Source organism: Schistocerca gregaria, chromosome 3, assembly GCF_023897955.1.
Source record: "Schistocerca gregaria isolate iqSchGreg1 chromosome 3, iqSchGreg1.2, whole genome shotgun sequence".
Classification (NCBI taxonomy): Eukaryota; Metazoa; Arthropoda; class Insecta; order Orthoptera; family Acrididae; genus Schistocerca; species Schistocerca gregaria.
In genome coordinates, this window is record NC_064922.1 from 495584908 (window position 1) to 495610299 (window position 25392).

Consider the following 25392-nt stretch of genomic DNA (forward strand, 5'->3'; position numbering starts at 1 on the left):
TGTGCCTATCATTCCGCCTGAAGGGAACGTTCGACATTTTAATACTGCTCAGAAAAGAAAAGGAATAAAATCCTTTGGTAAGTTTCCATTCCAGTCGTCCAGTGTTAAAAATACCAAGAGTTACGGGATTCACCCAAAATTTCAACAGAACTGGCAATTTGTTTTTGTGTGAATCGTTAACCTTTTCTCACTCGAAGAAGCATCACAATTTATTAGTAATGGCTACATTTACCTTTGTGACAAGTTTAGTTGTACTTCCTTTGCCAAAACACAGTATAATTTGCACAAACTCATCTTACAGCAGCTATTGCACAGAATTCTGAAACAGAGTGCCTCATTAAACAAGTAACTGGCAGTCAGAGAGCCTAATAGCTTACGAAAAACCTCATAGTGTCGGTTTGCAGTAACATAAGAGAAGAAATTTCATGTTTATTTTCATACTAGGAAACGGTTGTTTCACTACCTGTCGATAACTCTTAAAAATTATAGTCAATGGAGTGAAAAAAATAAAAAAGGAAGTATAACTACTGATATATCGCCATAGGTAAGAAAGTTCTGTCTGTTTACGAATTGGTAAAATATGTCCTCCTTGTGTGCTATCATTCGCCAAAATTAGGTTTTGGTGTCTCCAGCGGTTTAGGAGAAATGAGAAATCTTGTGAATATTTTATTCGTGTGGGCGTGAGATCGGTAGTGAGCGCGCTACCTACATAGGATTCATTTTCTCAAGATTGGAGGCAGATAGAGACTCCTCCAAAGTCTAAAGAAAAATTCAACATGTTAGCTAAATTTCATACGGAGCAACATATGGTGTAATACGTACCAAACTCAAAATTATAGCGACCGCTATTTTTCATTTCAAACTTCTCGAATTTTGCGTAGCGTCTTACTAAAATGTGTGTATCACAATATGTATGACCATTAGCGAGATAATAGCCACTTCGCAACGAAGCTGGTATGTAACGCTACAAGAAAGGCAAAAATCAAATATTTTTAATGAATAGTTTCTGTAAAATCCGGTGAGAAAGATTACACGGCGCGCGAGCTTCTTTTATATCAGCGCAGAGTATGTATACACGTCTCAACATGCGATGGACCAGGGCGACACGGACAGAAAGTGCTTGCTTTATCAGGGGCACTACAGTTGCTTTATTGCCTTACCCCTACTGTACACACTAAGGACATAACACTTTTTCGGTTCTCTCCCTATGCCACCAAATTCTCAAACGTATTCGATTTCGTTTATCAGGAGGCGTCCATTGCCGTACTTAAGGTGCGATTCGTCGTTTCTACGGTTTTGTTGTGACCACCGATGAGGACACTTTCGTTTGTGGCAATGACCCCCACACTCACGATAGAATCCGCATTAGTCACACACACACATCTTGATAGGCGTATCACTTGCACAAGCAGTGACTTCTCACCCAGCATAAAAAGATAACAACACTCTTTTCAGTGCTCGATTTTGGTGCGTCAAACCAAGTATTCTTCGTTATTGACATCATTTTCTTATATTTCATGGTATTCAGCTCAAAGGGGAACTCAACATCACAGGTTTTTATGTAAAATTAGCGCCTGTCTGACCATGACATTCGACACAATTTTTTTGTTACACATTGGCAACAAGACTCCCAACAAAACTCTAAATACTTCTTCACTATACAGATTCGAGGAACTAATTTCCGCCACCGAAGTGTACTTCAGCTAGGAAGAGGCATGTGATATACATCGCTCGTAGTGCACACGCGGCTTCGCCATTCAAGGCTCCTTCCTAATTACCCACATTTGAAGTGTACATAAAGAAAGAACACAAAGAGCTAAGTATGTTGTTACTAAAAATGGTACGCATCTTCTCCCTAGCAAATGAAACCCATTCCTCTTGGAAGACTGCTTGCACATAAGCAAGGACCTGTAGAGGACTGCGTTTGACTTGTACCTCCAGAGTGCATCACAAGCATGCCGCATACGACGAAGACTGAGAGATCCTACAGACAACTCCAGTTGCTGGATTGATTGCTCAACAACGATATGACTTCTCTGTTGCTATACGTTATTGAGTTACTGTGACTTTATTTTCCTTTTTTATTCATTTCACATTATTCATAACAACACTTATTTCAGTGAGAAGCGTCTGTCTACATATTAGACGGAATATGATGCTAGTAGGATTTAAAAGTGGAAAGCTTCAGTTTGTTTCGCTACCTTTTTTTCTCCTCTAAGAAATAAGCAAAAAAAAAAAAAAAAGCTTCTCATAATGTATCTGTGTTACATACTTTAAAATTTAAGGTATTGTGAGTACAAGTACATGTGTTTACAGGGTAAGCGAACAAGTGGAAGCCTCGCGAAATAAGATCATCGAGTGTATCGATAAAGCGCTCGCCCTTATCGTAAATTCTTCACCTTCGGACTTCAATAACATTGGCTGCCAACCAAATCTACAATCAACAGGTCAGGTAAGCATACCCCTTTCTTCACTACGTTTTCTGTCGGATGTTCTAAGGTCTGTTTGATGCACTTCTCCACTGATGTCACTCGACAGCTATCCATTTTAGTGCAACTGTTGCATCCTACATTACCAACGATCTACCTCATACACTGCCATTCTTTCTGCCATTCTTTCTTTCCACCATCCCTTTGTCAGGGGCAACGTCTTGCATCTTAAGATGGGTTTAACCATTCTATCTTTTCGATTTATTATGTTCTGTATAAGATACATTTCTCGTTTAAGAACGTCTTGATCTATACTTCTATACTACGAGGGTAATTCCAAAAGAAAGGTCTCCTATTTTTTCTATAAGTACAGAACTCTGTTTGTGTGGCAGTTGGTCACACTGTTATGAAGAGTGCTTCACGCACTGTGTGTAAACATACGCATGGAGCTCCCGTAGGATGTTACCGCCAAGTGCGAATTGCGCGCAGTTACACGGTTTTTGAACGCAAAGGGCACTGTGCCGATTGAAATCCATCACCAATTGACGGAAGTGTATGGTGAGTCGTGCATGGATGTCAAAAATGTTCGTTAGTGGTGTAGAGAGTTTGTAGCTGGTCGGACCCAAATTCACGATGGACAAAGGAGCGGGAGACCGTCAATTTCTGAGGAGACAGTGTTGAAGATTGAACAAAGCATGCGTGAAGATCGGTGGATCACCATGGATGATCTCCGCATGTTGGTTCCTGAGGTTTTCCGAAGCATCCCTCACAGAATTTTAACGGGAAAATTGAACTACCGGAAAGTGTTCGCAAAATGGGTGCCACGCACGCTGACAAGACCACATCCGGCAATGAGTTGATGCTTCCCGCGCATTTCTTCACCGCCTTGCAGTCGAACAGGAAAACTTTCTGGACCCAACTGTCACGGTTGACGAAACCTGGGCATACGACTTTACACATGAGACCAAGCAACAATCACGCCAGTGGCAGCATCCTTCTTCGCCAAAGCAGCGGAATTCAAGCAAACACAGTCTGCAGGTAAAGTCATGACAACGGCTTTTTTGAAATCGGAAAGGGGGTATTGTTGATCGACTTTATACCCACTGGGACACAATTAGCGCTGACAGGTACTGTCAGACTCTGAAAAAACTCAAACGGGCAATTCAGAACCGTAGAAGAGGAATGTTGAGCAAGGGCATACACATTCTCCATGACAACGCTCGCCCACACATCACTCGGCAATCGTTGCTCTCCTGCAACAGTTTCAGTGGAACATGATCACCCACTTCCCTATAGTCCTGACTCGGCGCCCAGTGACTATCACCTGTTCCATAGGTTAAAAGAACATTTGGCCGGAAAGCGATTCAGCTCCGATGACGAGGTGAAAGAAGAGGTTCATAACTTTCTGAACAGCATGGCGGCGAGCTGGTATGTCATGGGCATACAAAAACTGCTACCAACATGCAAAAATGCATCGACAGAAATGATGATTATGTCGAAAAATAGCTAAATATTCAAGCTGTAAACTGATGTAAACCATTGTGGAAATAAACAGGCCTATGTACTTATAAAAAAATAGGAGACCTTACTTTTGGGATTACCCTCGTACTACATAAAGTCAAAGCTTAACGTTGTTACCAAAACTCTCGAAAAGTACGTGACCGAATTACTTCAGATTTTACTCTATTGAACATTCGAACGGACATAGACTGTACATTTTTAGTATAATATTATATGTGTAATATATGAAGGGGATACATTGTGTCCAAAAATCTCGAAAAGTTCTTGGCCGATTTACTTTTAATTTTTGCACGATATTGTAATGAACATGACGACGGAGAAAGACTATATATACTTTATTACATTTATTATATAAAGATATATGTAACGTATAAAACGGGAACGTAGTTACCAAAAATCTTGAAAAGTTTTGGACCAATTTATTTCTAATTTTTACACGATACGCTAATAAACCTTCAGGTGTACATAGACTATATATTTTTTAAACAAAAATGTTCGGTTTCTATGTTGAAACTAACTACGAAAAGGATATTGCTGTGGTATGTTGTGAAAATATGCAATTTTGATTCCTTTGTAGCAAGCAATTTGAACTACAATATTAGGGCACGTAAACCGTTGGATAAATTATTTCTCCCATGTACAGGGTAAGCTTTAGTAAATGACAAACTGCGCGACCGATTCCTGACTGGAAATGGAGAAAAAAAGATCCTAATAAATATGTGTCCGGAAATGTATCGTTGCCACGGTAGATCGCGCTGACAAATGAAAGTACCTCTCACCAAGTGCCGTGTGTTCCTTGTGTCTTTCAGGCTGTGTAATTGACGCAGCGCACTGTAAGCAGCAGAATGGTCCGGTATTCCTGTCCGGAACAAGCCGAGACGGTGTTTGTGTACGGCGAATCCGATGGAAGTGGTCGAGAGGCAGCACGGCTGTACAAAAACAAGTACCCTCACAGACACCTACACGTCACACAACATTTCCAGCACTTTTTGGGCGTTTGTGTCATCATGGGTCCTTCCAGATAACGTGCAAGGAGGCGGCGGATTGTGCATACGCCAGATTTGGAGGATTGGGTTGTACGGGATATTGAGACGAGCCCTGGTACAAGCTCCAGGCAAGTGGCCCGCCAACATGGTGCAAGCCAAAAGCACGATTATGCGTGTCCTACATGACAACCGTTACAATCCCTATTATCTGCAACGAGTGAAAGGATTTCCAGCAGCAGATTTCCCTCTACGTGAAGGGTTTGGTCGATGGTTTTTGCATCAGACCGTTACAGTTATGGGATTTCTGTCACCAGTCCTCATTACTGACAAAGCAGCCTTTATGAGAAATGCCATCATTAGTCTGCATAATCGTCATCTGTGGCCTAAAACCACGGCATGTGATCAAAGGACCTTCCATTCGTCAGCGCCATCCACAGTAGGGACGATGCATCTTGGGACCTTTTTTCTCCATTTCCAGTCAGGAATCCGTTCCTCCAATTTGTCGTTTTATTAATGTTCACTCTTTATGGTCTTCCTTCTTATATATATTTTCCGAGAAAGACTTTATACACAACCATGTTTTGTTTTCTTGCTTTCTGTCATTTTCTCCAGAATGAGATTTTTACCCTGCAGCGGAGTGTGCGCTGATTTGAAACTTCCTGGCAGATTAAAACTGTGTGCCGGACCGAGACTCGAACTCGGGACATTTGCCTTTCGCGGGCAAGTGCTCTACCATCTGACCTACACAAGCACGACTCACGGCCCGTACTCACAGCTCTACTTCTGCCAGTACCTCGTCTCCTACCTTCCAAACTTTACAGAAGCTCTCCTGCGAACCTTGCAGAACTAGCTTCCTGAAAGGAAGGATATTGCGGAGACATGGCTTAGCCACAGCCTTGGGAATGTTTCCAGAATGAAATTCTGGACTGTATACACAACAATGTTCTGCAAGGTTCGCAGGAGAGCTTCTGTAAAGTTTGGAAAGTAGGAGACGAGGTACTGGCAGAAGTAGAGCTGTGAGGACGGGGCGTTAGTCGTGCTTGTGTAGGTCAGATGGTAGAGCACTTGACCGCGAAAGGCAAATGTCCCGAGTTTGAGTCTCGATCCGGCACACAGTTTTAATCTGCCAGGAAGTTTCATATCTACAGAAAATTTATATTCATGGTTTATCAGCTTATGATTACTACGGAATCTGAATCGTACTAAAAATCCATTCACAAATCCAGCAGCTGGAGAGATGTCACTCATAACTCGTATACCAATGATCCCAACCGATTTATCCATTCACTTCAATTCCCAATCAAGGTTTTGTTTACAAAAACAATAAACAAGGTTCAAGTAGAGAGAGAGGGTAAGAGGACTCAGACAGAGTGTATGTGAGGATATGGACATAGAGAAGAACAGGAGGGGATGCACACTGACAGTGGTGAGGAGGAGGGATATGGACAAAGAGAGGAAGGAGGAGGAGATGAACAGAGAAAAGAGGTTGGGGAGGAGTTTAGAACACATACAGAATTATCATACATATTTAGCACCTGCGAAGCGTTGCTGGGTTTCCTAGTTCCTTAACAAATTAATTTGATTTTTAATAGCTTATCACCTTAAAAGATTCGAATCATTTCACTTATAAGAAGGGCGTTCGATAGGAAATGGAACACCCTTTTTCCTCCGCCAGTTTCAGTTGAAAAAACTGCAGAACTTGTTGTGGGACATTGTTGAATATTCCCGCTTCAGCTCCCATATTTACATGAAGTTCCGATATGTAGCGGCGCTATACGTAGCCTTCAAAATGGTATCTGTAAGGGAGGTGCGTTCTCAGCAGAGTGCTGTCATTGAGTTTATTTTGGCGGAAAACTGGCGCATCGCAGATATTCACAGACGCTTGCAGAATGTCTACGGAGACCTGGAAGTGAAAAAAAAGTACGATGAGTCGTTGGGCGAGGCGTCTGTCCCTGCAGTCCCAAACAAGGTTGCGCAAATCTGTCCGATCTCATGCTCGCCGACCGGCCGCAAACAGCTGTGACTGCTGCAATGTTGGAACGTGCGGACACTCTCTTTCGATGTTATACCTCGCTTCCAAACTGGTCGTCTCTGTTGGTAGTCCTGACACACTCCTCCACTGGGTGCGATATTAAAGGTGTGAATGCCCACTTAGTCCATAGCTGCCTAACAGAGACCATGAAGAGTAACGAAGGACCATCTGTACGGAACTGCTTGCGCGTTACGAGGCTAATATTGACAGTTTTTATCGTACATCGTCACATGCGATGAAACACGGGGTTCATCAGTTCCAACCAGAAATAAAACGGCAATCAATGGGGTGAGGCCACGCCACCTCACCTCTGAAGAAAAAGTTCAAAGCCGCACCCTCAGCCGGCGACGGTTCTCTGGACCCTGACAGAGTTATATTCTGTTTGATGTCCTCCCTCATGGTGCAAAGATCAACTCCAAAAGTGTATTCTACCACCCTCGGGAAACAGAAGAAACGATTTCAGCATGTTTGTCGCCATAAATATTCAAACGAACTTGTTCTTCTCCATGACAACGCAAGGCATCTGAGAGGAGGTCACAAAGCTTTACTGTACTATTCTTCCTCATCCACCTTACAGCTCGGATTTCGCACCTTCCAACCTCCATCTGCTTGGCCCAATAAAGGATGAACTCCGCGGGAAGCAGTATGTAGATGATGGGGTGTTTATTGATACAGCAAGACGTTGGCATCGGCGTCGACCAATAGTGTTGCACCATGCGGGCATACAGGCTGTCTCAGTAAAGTGGCGTCTGTCCCTCGCATTGAAAGGACATTGTGTTGAAAAACTGGATTTTGTAGCCAAAAGAGTGGGGAATAATATGGGGTATAGGCATCCTGAATAAAACCAACACCTGAACGCCTCTCGTATCTTCCACATTTTCAACGTTTCGTTCCCTACACGCAGTTTCGCTCCAAAAATCATTTTTTGCCTCTTTCTCTTGTCTCAAAATCTATATCTGCAATGTCAGCAACTGTTTCTATTTATAGAAAGTCCTTCTGTGTTGTGCAGTCTTTGTGCCACTGTGTCCTTCTTGCATCTTCTTTCATTGTCAAGGGAGTTCGTAGATGACAACTTCGTACACCTCTTCAAGATTTTCTAGCCCAAGTTTAACATTTAGCCATTCATCAAGTCCGCCAGCGGGGCACATCGTTACGTTTTCCTTTTGTTTGTGAAATTATTGTAGCCTTCACATTTTCGAGAAGAAACCGGTTATGATCTTAGTGAAAGAATGAATTCCTATCTTCAGTAATCGCCTAGCAATAAGAGGAAGAGTAACGGTTCACCGTTCCCGCTCATCAGGCCATACGACGTATGCTTAAATTCCAAATCTCTCCACTGTTTATGAGCCACTTTGAAACTTCATTATTAAATATTTTACTTAAAGTGCTGAGTGAAATTGAATGCAGGTGAACCTACTTTCTCTTTACTTATTCTTATCATGTCAACACTGACACACAATATTCTAGCGCAACGCAATCTGACTGCTCAAGAAAATGATAACCTGACTTCAAATAAATAGTTCAAAAGAATGATCCTGACTAAAAAGAAATATTAACAATAACCTATACATTTCATTAAGCACTTACCTCACAAAAATCTTCATTACGCGAGCTACTGCAATACAGCGAGCGTCAATACTGCCAGCTAAATAAAAGATTCTAACTGCTATAGTCACTAACTACTAATAGGCGTGTGTTTAGCAAAGGAAAGATTTTGTTGCAAACCAAATAATGTGGTTTTTACCTTGATAACGTGACATCCAGTTCAGACACAAACATAAATCGTCATTGATATCTAGTACAAATTTATATAATCACGAATAATATTCAATCTCCAAGTCGAACATGTACAGATCGTTAGCCTACGCTAACACTTCAGACCTCTACCTTCCATCGATGCTAACTTCTCACCTCTAACACCCATCACTGCTGGCCGTTCACCTCCAACTGCCCGACAGTACTTCCATCACTGCTGGCGACTAACTTCTAGCTGCCCAACACTACTGGCGATTAATTTCCAACGAGTCCGACCATCTACAGTCTCTTACAAAGAAAGCGCAGTCAGAGATCCAGTGCAAAGCGCTACACAGCGCTGCCAACACAGAAGCAGCCCACTTACAACTTGTGTAAGATAACATATGCGGTAACGTGCTTAACGGAGAATTTTGACATCGGCAACCATCCTGGTGTTTTCAAAGCCAGAATTAGTCCCACTTCCGCCATTATTACACCACAAGCAAATTTCTGTCATATGGTATTTATATTAAATTCAATATTGACCTGTCATCTGGGGAACAGTATTTGGGCATATATACTAAAATCTACTTCATTTGCGATAGTCAATGTTTTTTTTCACTTTTATGCCTTCGATATCTATTCAATTAAGATTTATTGCCACTACAACAGTTAACCAGATTCCTACAATTAATATTTGTTTGTGAAAATGAAACCCCTGCTCCGTTAGGAAACGAGCCGTAATAAAAAATATATATAAATAAAAGACTATTTGACCATGATATGAAGTCTGATAGAGTATGTAATGAACTCTGATGGCTAGTCAGAATTTCGAATTACCCTGGAGGAAGCTACATATTTGTATGAGGCAACGTTACCAAAAATTGATATGGGCATCATTGTGGGTGTGCTTGCAGCAGGCTGGTCCAATTTTGCAATGTCTAAGCCTGTGTGACGTTCGAATGAGACAATAGCTCGATGTTAAACTGACTGGAAATCCGAAATAAAGCACTAAATCTAACCACACCAAGGGTAGATTACCCAATTGTGAACCAGGTACATCACAGTCCTTCCACATCTGCTCCTTCCATTCGGGCACAGCGAATTCAGTACGACACTCTGTGTTATACCGCGACCGCGCCATTGCTTAGAGACAAGCAGAAGCTGGGCTACTGAGCTGCCATTAACATATCAACTCAGTGGGTTGCTTTTGGGGCAACATGGACTGCTGACAAGCGCCGTCACAGTTTTAGTTTCGTATCACTATAGTGTGTTAGTATGGCACTCCAAGGACAGAGGAGACTTTCTGCCAATGTTTTTGAGGGGCACACTTGTGTTACCCCTACCGTCATGCTACGCATAGCCATTCGGTAAAATTTCAAGTCAGCTCTGATAGTAATTCAGGGAATTCTGATGAGACCACAGTACACGACAGACAGCCTAAGTCCTAATGCATTAAATCTTATGAGACAACACCACCATACGTTTCAACAGGACAATGCACATACCCACGTTACATATATCTGTAAACTGACTGTATGGCGCTGAAGTACTTCCCGACCAGCAAGACCCCTAATCAGTCACGGTAGGATATGCACCATGACCAGCTCGGACATCAACATCATTCCCCATTTTCTCCGCTCAGGGACTGGGTGTTTTGTGTTGCTCTTAACTTCCCATCGTCATAACTGACACTAAAATTGCCTGCATGGCGTCACATGACAAGTTTAAGCCTATGTAAATTCGTACTAAGGTAGAGCTTGACTCTTAACGAATATTCTCAATCGTCGAAGCAGACTGTTGTGCGGCTCTAGGCGCGCAGTCTGGAACCGTGCGACTGCTACGGTCGCAGGTTCGAATCCTGCCCCGGGCATGGATGTGTGTAATGTCCTTAGGTTAGTTAGGTTTAAGTAGTTCTAAGTTCTAGGGGACTGATGACCACAGAAGTTGAGTCCCATAGTGCTCAGAGCCATTTCTGAACCAGACAGTTGTATCGTCTTTCCACTGTTGAGATGTCTGTGTGGGACGTACTGGAAAGCTGATTTAAATAAAAAATACATTTCCGTGGCAAATTCAAGGATATCAAGGGGCATCATAATACAGGACCTCAGGAGAGGAGTCATTTAGCTGTATGACATTCTTCGAAACCGAGTCAGTGCATGCATCCAGGTTAATTGAGTATAGCTTCTACTGGCAAAGGATCAGCAGTGTGCTCGTACTGACAATATCGTAGTTCATTTAAATTTGTTTTTTAATCACAGCAATCCTATATACAGTCCAGTCACATTAATGCGACCACCGACAATGTTCGACGTCAATGTGCAATAACCACCCACAGACTGCAGATGGTAGCTCTAGCAGTGGACGGTATTGAAAGTGTGTCGGGGCTACGCATAAAAACAGTGCAGTCGTTATCGTAATGCAGAAACGGAGCGATTTATCTGCCGTCCAAAAGGGCATCCGGGGTGGGAGCATTTCCAAAACGGCAAAGTTTGTGAACTGAACTGTTCGCGTCCCACCATGGTTAAAGTAAACAATACCTGGCAAAATGGCGCTCTCCAAAACATACGCCTAGGCAGCTGTGGTGCTCCAAGGGTCGTAGTTGACAGGGGTGCGCGACGGCTTCAGAGCTGTGTGCAGGCGAAAAGACGAACGTCTGTTGAGCAGCTGATCGCCCAGATGAACCAAGGGGCTACCAACGGTGTCTCCTCAACGACCGATCAGAGAACGTTGCTATGTGTGGAGGCTCCGCAACAGGCGTCTAGTTCATGCACCAATCCTGACCTCTGTTTAAGGCCCAGTGGTTAGCACCCTTGACTCACATTTGGGAGGACGACGGTTCAATCCCGCGTCCGGACATCCTGATTTAGGTTTTCGGTGATTTCTCTGAATAGCTTCAGCAAATGCAGCGATAGTTCCTTTGAAAGGGCATAGGCGACTTCCTTCCCCATCCTTCCCTAATCCGCTGGGATTGATGACCTCTCTGTTTGGCCCCTCTCCCAAATCACCCAACCAACCAGCCTCTGTTCATCGGCGACAAAGACGGAATTTGCATTCCAGTATCACAGCTGGACATCCTCTGAGTAGCGTCAGGTGAAACACGTTATATGCTCCATTGGACAGATTGCCATTGGCGTGCACGACATGAAACGTGTGAAAGTAATCCCCTGCAACCAGGAGGGAGCGCCAGCCGGGGTGGCCGAGCGGTTCTAGGCGCTACAGTCTGGAACCGCGCGACCCCTTCAGTCGCGGGTTCGAATCCTGCCTCGGGCATGGATGTGTGTGATGTTCTTACGTTAGTTAGGTTTAAGTAGTTCTAAGTTATAGAGGACTGATGACCTCAGAAGTTAAGTCCCATAGTGCTCAGAGCCATTTGAACCATTTTGAACCAGGAGGGAGTGTTATGGTCTGGGCAATATGTTTGTGGCTTTCCCTGTGTTGTCCATATAATCTCGTACGTGTACTTATAATCGGTGGGTGAATCAGTGATCAGCACAGCAATTCTCTGTGAAAGGTAGAACGGCCACCATAGTGCGTTAGTGTTGTTCGTGTTTAGTGTTGTTACCTGGGCTTGTATGGTATGTAAGTGGCTTAAACAGATCAGAAGTTGAACGATGACTGTGAAGGACACGGAGATGCGGCATATGTGTGTGTGACAGCGTTTTCAACACTTCCCAGAGTTTGAAAAACGCCTCTTGGTGGGTCTCCACTTGGCGAGCTAGTCGAATCACGCAGTATCCAGATTTGTGGAGCATTCGGATGTGAAGGTGTTCCGATGCTCGATCTGCATGTGAACATGACGACAGGCGTACTCATCGAGAAGATTCCGGTCAACCACGTGTGACCATGACAAGGGAGATCCGCCATGTTGAGCGCCATGCACATCTGTGCTTGCCATCCGAGAAAAAGTAGTGGACTCCTTACAATATTCTGTCATACTGCACCATTGGTCGGAGACTATCAGCAGCCAGACTAGGAAATTACGGTCCCATGTGTAGGCTGCCGTTAACATCACTACATAGACAGTTGTGTTCGCTGCGGTGCCGTGAGCGGGAAGCATGGACAGCTAATGATTGGCGTCGCATTGTGTTCAACTATGGACCTCGATTCTTCACTGCTCAGGATGACTTTTGTCGTCGAGTATAGCCACGAGCTGGGGAGAGATCCCATTCTTCCAATGTTTCTGAGGGGCACAGGGGTGTTATTCCTGGCATCATGGTTTGGGGAACCATCATGTATGACGTCAGGTCGTGGCTGGCAGTGACTGAGGCAAATCTGATGGCATAACTGTACGTCAAAAATATCCATCGCTCTCATGGGTTACCTCTCCTGTGACAGAAGCAAGATACAATTTTTCAACAGGACAATGCTTGTCTGCACAAGACATGTGTACAACGAACTGAATGAATGATGCTGAGGTACTTCTGTCTCTAATAGAACTTATGTGGGACCATTTAGGATGTCAACTCCATCCCTGTTCCAGTACTCTTGATATCAAGAATCTGTTACAACAGTTGTAGGCCAGATTTCCTAAGAGGAGGATACAATGGTTTTATGATACCTTCCCATACATCCAAGACAATCGGCGTGTAACGTCATATTGATAAGTGTGCTCATACTGCCAAGTTCTTTTTAAATTTGACTCGATTTTCTAATCACTGTAATAACATAAAATATCCTGACAAACTTCCTGTTGGCTTCGATCTCAGGTTCTTCGCCCGGCATTTGTTTGATAATTCTTATGACTTGGACCAAACGACTTCTTGGTCAGCTTTGAAGTTGATTCTTTGTTTACAAAAGTGCCACTCTTAAGTATATTTGTTCCATTTCCCCGCAAGACATCATCAAGCTTTTTCATGCATGTCACACAACGAGCTGTTTGATATGGAATGGCAACTTTTACGAACATCTGGAAGGCCTCGCCATGAGAATCCACTTATTTTCCAACGGTGACCAACTTCTTCATTGAACAACATTTAGAAGTACAAGCGACGGGCTGGTCACTTTGCAAACCCAATGTGTAGTACAGATACATCGACGATACCTTTGATGTGGAGCCATGATGAGGAACATCTCCGTGACTTCCTAAGATGCCTGAACAGTGTCCATGTCAACATAAAATTACCGTATAAAAAGACCAGCAGCTACCCTATCTACATGTCTTGGCCACGAGGGGTGGTGAAAACCTGGGACATAGAGTGTATCGAGAACCGACTCATACGGACCGATACCTCCACAAACTATGGCGATGCCAAACTTTTTTATGTGTTTAGTATAAATGCGTGTAAGACAGTGTATTTGTTATATCTGAAAATTAAATTTTTCCGTTGGTAGGTGTGCAAGAGGAGAGCTATCCCCGTGACAATATTAACATCATCACAGTAAAACTGGAAGATATGATAGAACTCCTTAACTTGCAGAGGACGTATTAGGTGCGATTTGCGATAATCATTGCACATTGCAGGAGCCATGAACATAAGCCAGGCAATTATTCTTAGATTCTCACATAAACAATAATGTAACCGTATCATCTACTGTAAGTACAGCCTTTGAAGTCAACAGATACTCTGCATAGTGTGCAGTTTGCAGATTGCTTTTTGGAGAAATGTCCAGAAAATCACAATTTTCCTGATTTCATACTTTGTATAAATAATAAGTGTTTACATGAAAATATATGCTCAACAATACTAATAGCCGTGTTCACGGTGTCGAAACCAAACACACTGGTATATCGATCCTACCAACACCATTTCTCTGTGCGTGTAGACGCTGGTATAGTCAACAATTTTGGGATTTGATCCTACCTACAGAGTAGTCTTACTGAGAACTCGACTGCTTACGTGGTTTTAAAATCGTTAGACGCCGAGACTCTCGATACTATAAGCCATATTGATATATACATTAGTCCTCATGTTCACGTTCTAAGGTCAGCTCGTTACTAAAACTGTCAGCGATGGTTTTCTGTGGTCATGTGCCTGGTTGATGGGCGTCCAGACAATAATCGCAGAAATCTGGTTGCCAGTACTGATACACAAGTTACAAACACTACAACCGTAAATAAGTGAACCCATCCCAGTACTACAACTGCTTACTTGCAGCTGACACCACGAGAAACAAAACCCGAGTTCGGACAGAGCCAAGCACAACTTACGTCTGGGAGCGAGGAGGCAAGAGGGGATTATCAGCTTGTTAGAGAATAAGCACAATAAGTAGATGTAACAATTTTTTTATTTCCACAACATGTGTTTCAGACTACATGTATTTGCAAGTATGAAATTATATGGTCCCAAGTTTCAAACACCTATGATGAGCATATGCAGACTGAAGCAACCAAAGAAAATTTGTACCAAGGCCGGGATTCGAACACGGTTCTACTGCTTACCATGCAGATTCCCTAACCACTACGCCACATAGGCACAGTAGCTTTGCACAACTGCACAAACTACCCTGGCGTGCCTCTCCCCTGAGTCCAAATTCGTATTCATGCCTCAGCCCACTCGGTATTCGCTCTAAACTGTTATTCGACTTCAGGGGGAATACCAAGTGGGCTGAGAGGTGGATGGGAATTCAGACTGAGAAGAGAAGCATGCTAAGGTAGTCGTAGTGATTTGCGCATCTGCCCAGCAAGTCAAAAAGGTAGTTCCGTGAACTAAACGAACTGTTTGTCAAAGCCTACGAAAACGATTTAATAAACCACTAGATATCTGGCATTTTATAAAAACGTCAGGTGTAACCATATCATGTAAGCTTTCACGGCCGTCGTCTTCATTAATTAAAAGTTCCGGGCTGAATTGCCGTGGTCCATATATAAAACTGCTTCTCCTTCCTGACGTTTCGTTGCCTACTGCGGGCAACACCTTCTGAGGTGAGTCGGCGACCTCCGCAGCCTAGCAGCCAGTCGCCGACTCACCTCAGAAGATGTTGTCCGCAGTAGGCAACGAAACGTCAGGACGGAGAGGCAGTTTTAAATGTGGACCACGGCAATTCAGCCCAGAAATTTTAATTAATGAACTTCAGGTGTAGTCGTAAAACTTCCATATGTGTGGGATAGTTCATCCTTTTCCTTCCGTTGTATAGCTGATGGCAAGAAGCAAGTCAACAAGGACGGAAAACGGCGACAGCAGCGACATGGAGAAGCAGAGAGAATGCTCTACTCTTGAGCTCTCATCCGAGCTGTGGGGCCACGTGGATACAACCGTCAGGGATTCGTTGAGCAGCCTTCCACAGCTGCGCGCCTCCAAAGGGGCGGCCATTTCTCCCGGTGAGTGCGGCGTACACTGCTTTTGATCTCTCAGAACAATAAGGTAAGCCAGAAAGTATCCGCACAACATTTATCTGATTATTACAACAACAAACCTTTTCAATGCCCTCGGAAAAAAGTTGTTTGGGCACAGTTTCCTTCATCTCTTCGTTGGAGGTGAATCGACGGATTCTTAAACCTCTTTAAGTGGACCATACAAATCGAAATGCGACGGAACGAGATCAGGTCTATATGTAAAAGGTTCTGACAATTATAAATTCTGCAGAGTTAAGAGTATACAGCTGCAGATGTGTGGCCATGCGTTTTCATGAAAAAAGAAAAACAAACGTTGTTTGATAATAAGTCTCTGCATTCATTTCAAATTTTAGACTTCAGCTCGTTACAAAGCACGTCACTGTAAGGCTTGCTGTTTACTTTTGGCCCCTTGTTCCGAGCAATGTTGCAGAACTGGCCCTTGTAAGTACAGTACTGTGAGCACTACTTTTCATGCTCATGGATGACTCTTGCATTTGGTTTTTGCTCTAGATTACCGTTTTTCCGTTCAATACTCTGAAGTTTTCTCTCTGTTTCAGAGCGATAAAGTCATGTTTCGATTCGTTTGAGAAACACTTCATGTGCATGATGGTCCAGCAACTGCTGACAGATTCTCACACGATAGCACTTGTGCTCTCACTGAGTTGTTTTGAAACTCGTGTTGTACAGACTCTACGGAAGTCTAGAATATTATGGATGATATAATATACATAAAATCACCAATATGCATTTGGTTTACCAATTCATCAACAGTTACTCGTCGGCTATTCGAAATGAGTTCAGGGACTTGCTCAGTGATAGCATCACTAGTGGATGTGACTGGATGTCCTCCCCTTCCTCGTCTTCCATGGTCGTGTAGCCTCTTTTGAATTATTCAGTCCACTCGTAAACACTTCCCCGTGGTGCATCTATATCTACATATATATTCCACAAGCCATCGTACGGTGCGTGGCGTAGAGTACCCTGTATCACTAATAGTCATATCCTTTCCACTTACACTCGCAGGTAGAGCGAGGGGAAAACGATTGTGTGTATGCCTCGGTACAAGCCCTAATTCCTCTCATCTTATCTTGGTGGTCCTTGCGCGATATGTACATTGACGACAGCGGAAACGTTCTGCAATCTGCTTCAAATGCCGGCTCTCTAAATTTTCTCAAGAGTGTTCCTCGAAAAGAACGGCACCTCCCCTCCAGGAATTCCCATCTGAGTTCCCGAATGTTCGACCTACTGCTAACAAATCTAGCAGCTCGCCTCTGAATTTCTTTGATATCTTTCTTCAGTTCAACTTGGTGTGGACCCCAAACATTCCCTCAGTACTCAAAACTTGATAGCACTAGCGTCCTAATGCGGTCTCCTTCACAGATGAACCATACTTTCCTAAAAATCTCCCAAGGAACGGAAGTCGACCACGTTAGCCTTCCCCACAACACTTTCTATGTGTTTTCCCAATTGCCCCCATCTCGTGGTCGTGCGGTAGCGTTCTCGCTTCCCACGCCCGGGTTCCCGGCTTCGTTTCCCGGCGGGGTCAGGGATTTTCTCTCCCTCGTGACGGCTGGGTGTTGTGTGATGTCCTTAGGTTAGTTAGGTTTAAAGTAGCTCTAAGTTCTAGGGGACTGATGACCATAGATGTTAAGTCCCATAGTGCTCAGAGCCATTTGACCCATTTTTTTCTTTCCAATTGAAGTTGTTCGTAATTACAATTCCTAGGTATTTAGTTGAATATGCGGCCTTTAGATTTGACTGATTTATCGTGTAAGCGAAGTGTAATGGATACCTTTTAGTTCTCATGTGGGTGATCTCACACTTTTCATTAACTGCCAATTTTCGCACCATACAGATATCTTATATAAATCGTTTTACAATTTCTTTTGATCTTCTGATGACTTTACTAGACGATAAACGACAGCATCATCTGCAAACAACCTAAGATGCTGCTCAAAAAGGAACGGCAAAGGGCCTATAACACTGGCTTGAGGAACGCTAGAATTCACTTTTGTTTCACTCGGTGACTATCCGTCAGTTACTAAGTACGGTGTCGCCTCTGACAGGAAATTACGAATCCAGTCACATAACTGAGATGATATTCCAGAAGCATGCAATTTTACTACAAGCTCCTTGTGTGGTACAGTGTCAAAAGCCTTCTGGTTACCTAGAAAAAAGTAACCAATTTGAAATCTCTTCTCAATAGCATCAATACTTCATGTGAGTAATGGGCTCTTTGTGTTTGACAAGAACGATGTTTTCTAAATCCGTGTTGATTTTATCAGATGCACGCTGAACACTGATACTGTTAAAATGATACGAGGTCAACAATGACGAATTTTACCGCATTACAGATGCAGCTCAGCAGCTTTCTCGCCTACATAAGAATATCAAATAGTTTGGGCGTATGCACATAGTTGAACAGATGGAAATAAAGAAATAGATGGTTTGTCAAGTAATCTGTTTATACTGGTTCAGTGGAATTTGATTAAATACCATCTTATTTTCTCCTAGTCATATAATAACTTGAATCATGGCCTGATGGTACGATAAACTCCATCGGTTTTGCGAAATTAAGGGGACACAGCAGATATACAGCAGAAAATTTGTAGTGACAATGACGCGACTCCGATTCAATCGTGGGAGACGTCAGCAACATCTCTACCAACTCAACATGATCACAGTGTGTCCATATGGATGGGTAGTGAGGAAGTTGTGAGCCACATCTTTTTATTTATTTTATTTACACCTCTAGTTCCATAAGCCCAAATTGAGGAGCAAATCCCTCCATAAATTTAAGTAAACGCAATCAACAATACAACAAGAATCAGCTTAATTTTCAAGGAACTCCTCGACAGAATGGAGGGACTGACCCATGAGGAAATTCTTCAGTTTCGATTAAGAAGCGCCTGGATTACTGGTAAGATTTTTGAATTCGAGTGGTAGCTTATTGAAAAAGGATGCAGCAGTATACAGTACATCCATCTGCATAAAGAGTTGCGGAAGTCCGATCAAAATACAGGTCTGATTTCATCCTCGTGTTAACTGAGTGAAAGCTGCTTATTCTTGGGAATAAGCTAATATTGTTAACAAGAAATGACAGTAAGGAATATATACGAGCGTATATTGAGAAGCCACTATCAAAATACCCAGATTCGTGAACAGGGGTTGGCAAGAGGTTCGTGATCTTACACCAGTTATTGCCTGAGCAGCCCACTTTTAAGCCAAAAATATCCTTTTAGAATGGCAACAGTTACCCCAAAATATAGTACCATACGACATAAGCGAATGAAAATAAGCAAAGTAGACTAATTTTTGGGTCGAACGATCACTCAATTCAGATACCGTTCGAATAGTAAAAATGGCAGCAATAAGTATTTGAACAAGATCCTGAATGTGGCTTTCCACAACAGTTTACTATGAATCTGAACACCTAGAAATTTGAACTGTTCAGTTTCACTAATCATATGCCCATTCTGTGAAATTAAAAGGTCAGGTTTTGCTGAACTGTGTGTTAGAAACTGTAAAAGCTGACTCTTACTGTGATTTAGCGTTAGTTTATTTTCTGCAAGCCATGAACTTAGGTCATGAACTGCACTATTTCAAACCGAGCCAGTGTTGCACACAACATACCTTACTACCAAGCTACTGTCATCAACAAACAGAAATATTTTAGAGTTACCTGTAATAGTATTGGGCAAATCATTTATATAAATAAGGAACAGGAGTGGCCCCAATACTGATCCGTGGGGCACCCCCAACTTGACTGTACCCCGCTCAGGCCCCACATTACACCCACTCTCAACTTTGTGAATAATGATCTTTTACTGTCTGTTGCTAAAGTCGGCTGTGCTGGAAGATGTTAAGAAACTATGAAACTAATTAAGGGTCTGTTGTCCTTGGGAAATCTTTTACTATCAAACATTCAAACTCCTTTAGCGACAGAAGACTTGAAAGTGTATCAACTCCATATGATTGTATAGCAATAGGACAAATAAGAATATATGAAAAGCGGTATTAAATGTTTATTTCTAATTTTTTCCATTATAATATAGTAGATGAATGAATGATTTGTGTTTGCAAGCTTCCTTTCATATTAATGGCTTTATTTGAATTTCTTTAGTTCATGGACTTAAATCAAGTTAAATGAATGTAACAGATAATCATGTGCTTTAATGGTTCAGACTGCTACACATTTAAATGTTGAAAAATCATGTTTAAACTGGCTTTATGGGTGATGCCCAACAAACGTTAATAATTTTTTTTTAAAATATGCCTTGTAGCAAGTCATAAATTCATGACCTGAGCTGAAAGATATAATATGAAAAATATGTGTTTTTGGTTCACAATTAGCTCTATTCAACAGTAATGGTGTGTTCAATGATTTACATGTAATGACATTTAGCAATAAAAGTAAAGATTTTGTAATTAGTAGGTGGCTTCAAGGTACACACGTTTGAGTATTCAACCATTACTTTTTCAGCCTTAGGAACAATTAACGCTAACTGATCTAGGAGACATTATCCAAGGCGGTACCCAAAAGTGTTCTGAAAATCATTAATTTGTCCATAACGTTTTTCATAAGAAACAAATTCATTTAAAACCGAAAGGTACTCCATTTGGACTTTTTTAGCTTTGTTACTCTGAAATAAACGAGTTGTATTCTTTAATAAATAAACTACACTCCTGGAAATGGAAAAAAGAACACATTGACACCGGTGTGTCAGACGCACCATACTTGCTCCGGACACTGCGAGAGGGCTGTACAATGATCACACGCACGGCACAGCGGACACACCAGGAACCGCGGTGTTGGCCGTCGAATGGCGCTAGCTGCGCAGCATTTGTGCACCGCCGCCGTCAGTGTCAGCCAGTTTGCCGTGGCATACGGAGCTCCATCGCAGTCTTTAACACTGGTAGCATGCCGCGACAGCGTGGACGTGAACCGTATGTGCAGTTGACGGACTTTGAGCGAGGGCGTATAGTGGGCATGCGGGAGGCCGGGTGGACGTACCGCCCAATTGCTCAACACGTGGGGCGTGAGGTCTCCACAGTACATCGATCTTGTCGCCTGTGGTCGGCGGAAGGTGCACGTGCCCGTCGACCTGGGACCGGGCCGCAGCGACGCACGGATGCACGCCAAGACCGTAGGATCCTACGCAGTGCCGTAGGGGACCGCACCGCCACTTCCCAGCAAATTAGGGACACTGTTGCTCCTGGGGTATAGGCGAGGACCATTCGCAACCGTCTCCATGAAGCTGGGCTACGGTCCCGCACACCGTTAGGCCGTCTTCCGCTCACGCCCCAACATCGTGCAGCCCGCCTCCAGTGGTGTCGCGACAGGCGTGAATGGAGGGACCAATGGAGACGTGTCGTCTTCAGCGATGAGAGTCGCTTCTGCCTTGGTGCCAATGATGGTCGTATGCGTGTTTGGCGCCGTGCAGGTGAGCGCCACAATCAGGACTGCATACGACCGAGGCACACAGGGCCAACACCCGGCATCATGGTGTGGGGAGCGATCTCCTACACTGGCCATACACCTCTGGTGATCGTCGAGGGGACACTGAATAGTGCACGGTACATCCAAACCGTCATCGAACCCATCGTTCTACCATTCCTTGACCGGCAAGGGAACTTGCTGTTCCAACAGGACAATGCACGTCCGCATGTATCCCGTGCCACCCAACGTGCTCTAGAAGGTGTAAGTCAACTACCCTGGCCAGCAAGACCTCCGGATCTGTCCCCCATTGAGCATGTTTGGGACTGGATGAAGCGTCATCTCACGCGGTCTGCACGTCCAGCACGAACGCTGGTCCAACTGAGGCGCCAGGTGGAAATGGCATGGCAAGCCGTTCCACAGGACTACATCCAGCATCTCTACGATCATCTCCATGGGAGAATAGCAGCCTGCATTGCTGCGAAAGGTGGATATACACTGTACTAGTGCCGACATTGTGCATGCTCTGTTGCCTGTGTCTATGTGCCTGTGGTTCTGTCAATGTGATCATGTGATGTATCTGACCCCAGGAATGTGTCAATAAAGTTTCCCCTTCCTGGGACAATGAATTCACGGTGTTCTTATTTCAATTTCCAGGAGTGTATTTAATGACATTATTGTTGCAGTGCTATTAATATGTGATACGATTTTCAGCTGAGGACCGTAATAACAGAAAGCTGTTGTTAAAGTTGCAGCGGGACCTCACAAAGAATATCTTAACCAATCTCGAACGCCTAGAGGACATAGAAAGGTATGTCAGACACCAACAAGTGGTTATATATACAGACAATGAATAAATGGTAGCTTTATCATTATATAAACAGAGGAAGCTACAGCAAAGCATTCTTTGTTTCAGTTTGCTGCATCCTAGCATGGCGAAGGACCAAGTGATCCACCAAGCAAATGAGGGACCACCAAGCAAATGAGAGACACTATTCTCAGACCAAAGATTGAAGAATACATGTCACTGCGTGACTTTTTCGTAAAGCCCAGACACAGTTATTGTTTTACAGTGTCGTTAGGATGTCACATGCCTCAGTTAAACACAATGAACTACTTTCATTGAGGCATTTATAACTAGTTATACATAGCGTGCCTCTCGTATTAATAAGTGTACGTGGAATGGTGTATTTACGTCAATCTGCAGGCGTCGTGATACATGTAAAAATGTGGCAGGAGTAAATCTGGTGTAATAGTGTATTGTCGGATACATATTTAGTAATTAGTTGCATCGATTACTCGTTAACGAAACAGTCAACATTCACGTTGAAGCAATGATAAACCTTGTAGCATGGTAAAAGCACAAAATCGCCGTCTCGAAACAGAAAAATCATTAGTACTGTTCACCGTTTTAACTTCCTCGACAACAGATCTCGTACTTCTAGAGTACGTAGACTTCATAAATAGTATACGGTTGATTCAGGTATGATCAGCTATCCAATAAATAGTGACTCAGTGGAGAACTTTTATCATTCTGAACTATACCGTGCATCTATCGCCGTAATTTACCAGCAATTTTAATAAATTCTAATTCAACATAGCTTGTCAGTCGAACTCGGAGCCAAAAGTTTTAACAATAAGGAAACGGATCAACTAAGTTATATTGACTCTATACTGTACTGCTGAGGAATGTATTTAAATTAGAGATTACAGTAAGAATAACAAATGTTGAAACGCATGAAGATGTATAGCACTAGTATGTTACTTAGTGCTGAACAGCGGTCTGGAAACCTCAACTGAGCAGCAAGACAAATTCAGTACAATTTACGAAAACTACAACACGAAGAAGGATGTGTAAGACTGAAACGAATATTATATCAAAATTACTAGTCAAATTCTCAAGACTTCAGAAATGATACCGTCTCTGACTTTCAAAATTCAATCCTCTGAACATCATGTCCTCGAGACAACGAGAACTTGGATATAGACTATTTACAACACACAACAGTGACTACAGCAATTTGGCTTTCATTTACTTTATCTAAGAAGTATCCAAGAGCATACCCAGCGTGGGACATTGGAAGGACGCTCTCCCCCTTCTAGAAAAAAAAATAATTCAAATACCGAACTCGTATCCTGGTCCAACAAATAGGCAGACGTTTTAATTCAGCGTCGGTTTGAAGAAAGCGAGGACATGTCACGGATAGTGAGTTTTAGCAAGTGCACGAATATCCATTCGTCGTGGAATCTCAAAGCTATTACGAAACCAATCTGAGTTGCTCGCCTCTGGCTCGGCTTCTGGATATGCTCTTGAAAGTACTGTTACCAGTTTCGAATTTGCAATTTCATCTTCAGGCAGATTGTATATGCTTTTACATTCGAGACACATGGTGCATTGATTTATACATGTATTGCCCTATTCAAAAATATTACGAAACCAACCTGAGTTGCTCGCCTCTAGCTCGGTTTCTGGATGCACTCTTCAAAGTACTGTTGACAGTTTCGAATTTGCAATTTCATCTTCAGGCAGATTCTATATGCTTTTACGTTCGAAATACATGGTGCATTGATTTATACTTGCATTGCCCTATTCAAAGCATTTCGCCAGATCGTACGATTCATGTTGTTCTTGAGGTAAGCACAGTCACACACTGGTTTTAGTTATTAATCACATTTATTGGCTAAGACACTCGTTGGCAAAACGCACTACATAGTTTAACTCACACAGAGTGTAATCAGAAACAAAGTAGTTCCATAGGACATGAGCATCGAAGATGCTCTAATACATATTAGTAGCTGTGGGACAGAGAAACATCATGTGAGGATTAGGGCTGCTATGTCATTGGTAGCTTACGTTGACATAATATTTGAGAGGGACCATTTTAAAGTAGGAACGTAACATTTGTTGCCTTACAACGATGGAAAATTGTTTGGATATGCTACTGCGAAAGTGGATCCATGGAGTCTGTACGAAGGATTGTCATAAAGTGTTACCACCCTGAAAAAATAAAGTTACATACTGGTAATTTATTTCTTTTTGCAGGTTCATGGCTGCAGTCGTAGTGCACGATATGATCCCTGCATCACAGTGCCATAGCACACCGCTAGAGTAACCAAAAGAAAGTACTGCAGCCTACTGATAAAGTGGGGTGTTGTGCAGTAATTAGTTGTCGGCAATAGCGGGAATTTTGCAGTTGTGTTGGCCAATCTGGGCGGCCAAATACGTCATCTGGATTGGCCTGATACAGCTGCTAAATTTCCGTTGTTGCCGAAAACTAATTACCGCACGATATTTCACTTCAGCAATAGGCTGCGCCATTTTATTTTGGGTGCTGTAACAATGTGCTACGGTACTGCGAAACAGGGATTTCAGTGTGTACCAGGACTGCCAACCTTTGCCCAAAGTGAACAAAAAAATGAATTCTTTGACATAAAATCATTAAATGTATTACTAGTAGGAATGCAATAGTGACATTGGGCCAAGAATTCACTTCTCACTTCGTCCATTCCTCATACTGTGGTAGATGGGGGATGAGGCCAGGGCTACAGGGGCGAGAGTAACAGTGGGATATTTCGTCAGCATCCGAAGAACCACAACGCTTCGTCAGCATTCACAGAACGCACACAGTGGCGTCTGCATCCGTAGAACCCACACAGCTGTCTTAGCATTTACAGAACCCACACAGCTTCGTCAGCGTTCACAGTAAACAGATATTCGTCAGCGCACACACGCGCCCACTCGCATACACACGCACAAAACACACACACACACACACACACACACACACACATTCATTATTTTACAGCCATTCCTCAACTCATGCCACCTCTGCCCTTTTCTATTTTATTTTCTTCAGAGACAGGCTGATCAGAAAGGTTCCTACTTCAAAGATAAGAAAAGCAGGCATCATTCTGGTCCATTGGTAATGGCAATTACATAACATCTGCATGTGATGGTCTGCATTGTAGATACTTTG

The 25392-nt window shown here is 43.0% G+C and overlaps 1 protein-coding gene across 5 annotated transcripts in view; it reads left to right on the forward strand.

The window, feature by feature from the left end:
• The window catches only part of LOC126354140 (uncharacterized), a 170220-nt gene extending 147545 nt beyond the window's left edge, over nt 1–22675 (forward strand). For all 5 annotated transcript variants that reach the window (XM_050003540.1, XM_050003543.1, XM_050003544.1 and 2 more), the window contains 4 exons: nt 2317–2452; nt 15780–15963; nt 22130–22226; nt 22332–22675. In XM_050003540.1, coding sequence (XP_049859497.1) covers nt 2317–2452; nt 15780–15963; nt 22130–22226; nt 22332–22401 — 487 coding nt within the window. In that variant the 3' untranslated portion in view covers nt 22402–22675. The remainder of the gene's footprint in view (nt 1–2316; nt 2453–15779; nt 15964–22129; nt 22227–22331) is intronic.
• Nucleotides 22676–25392: the final 2717 nt, after the last annotated feature.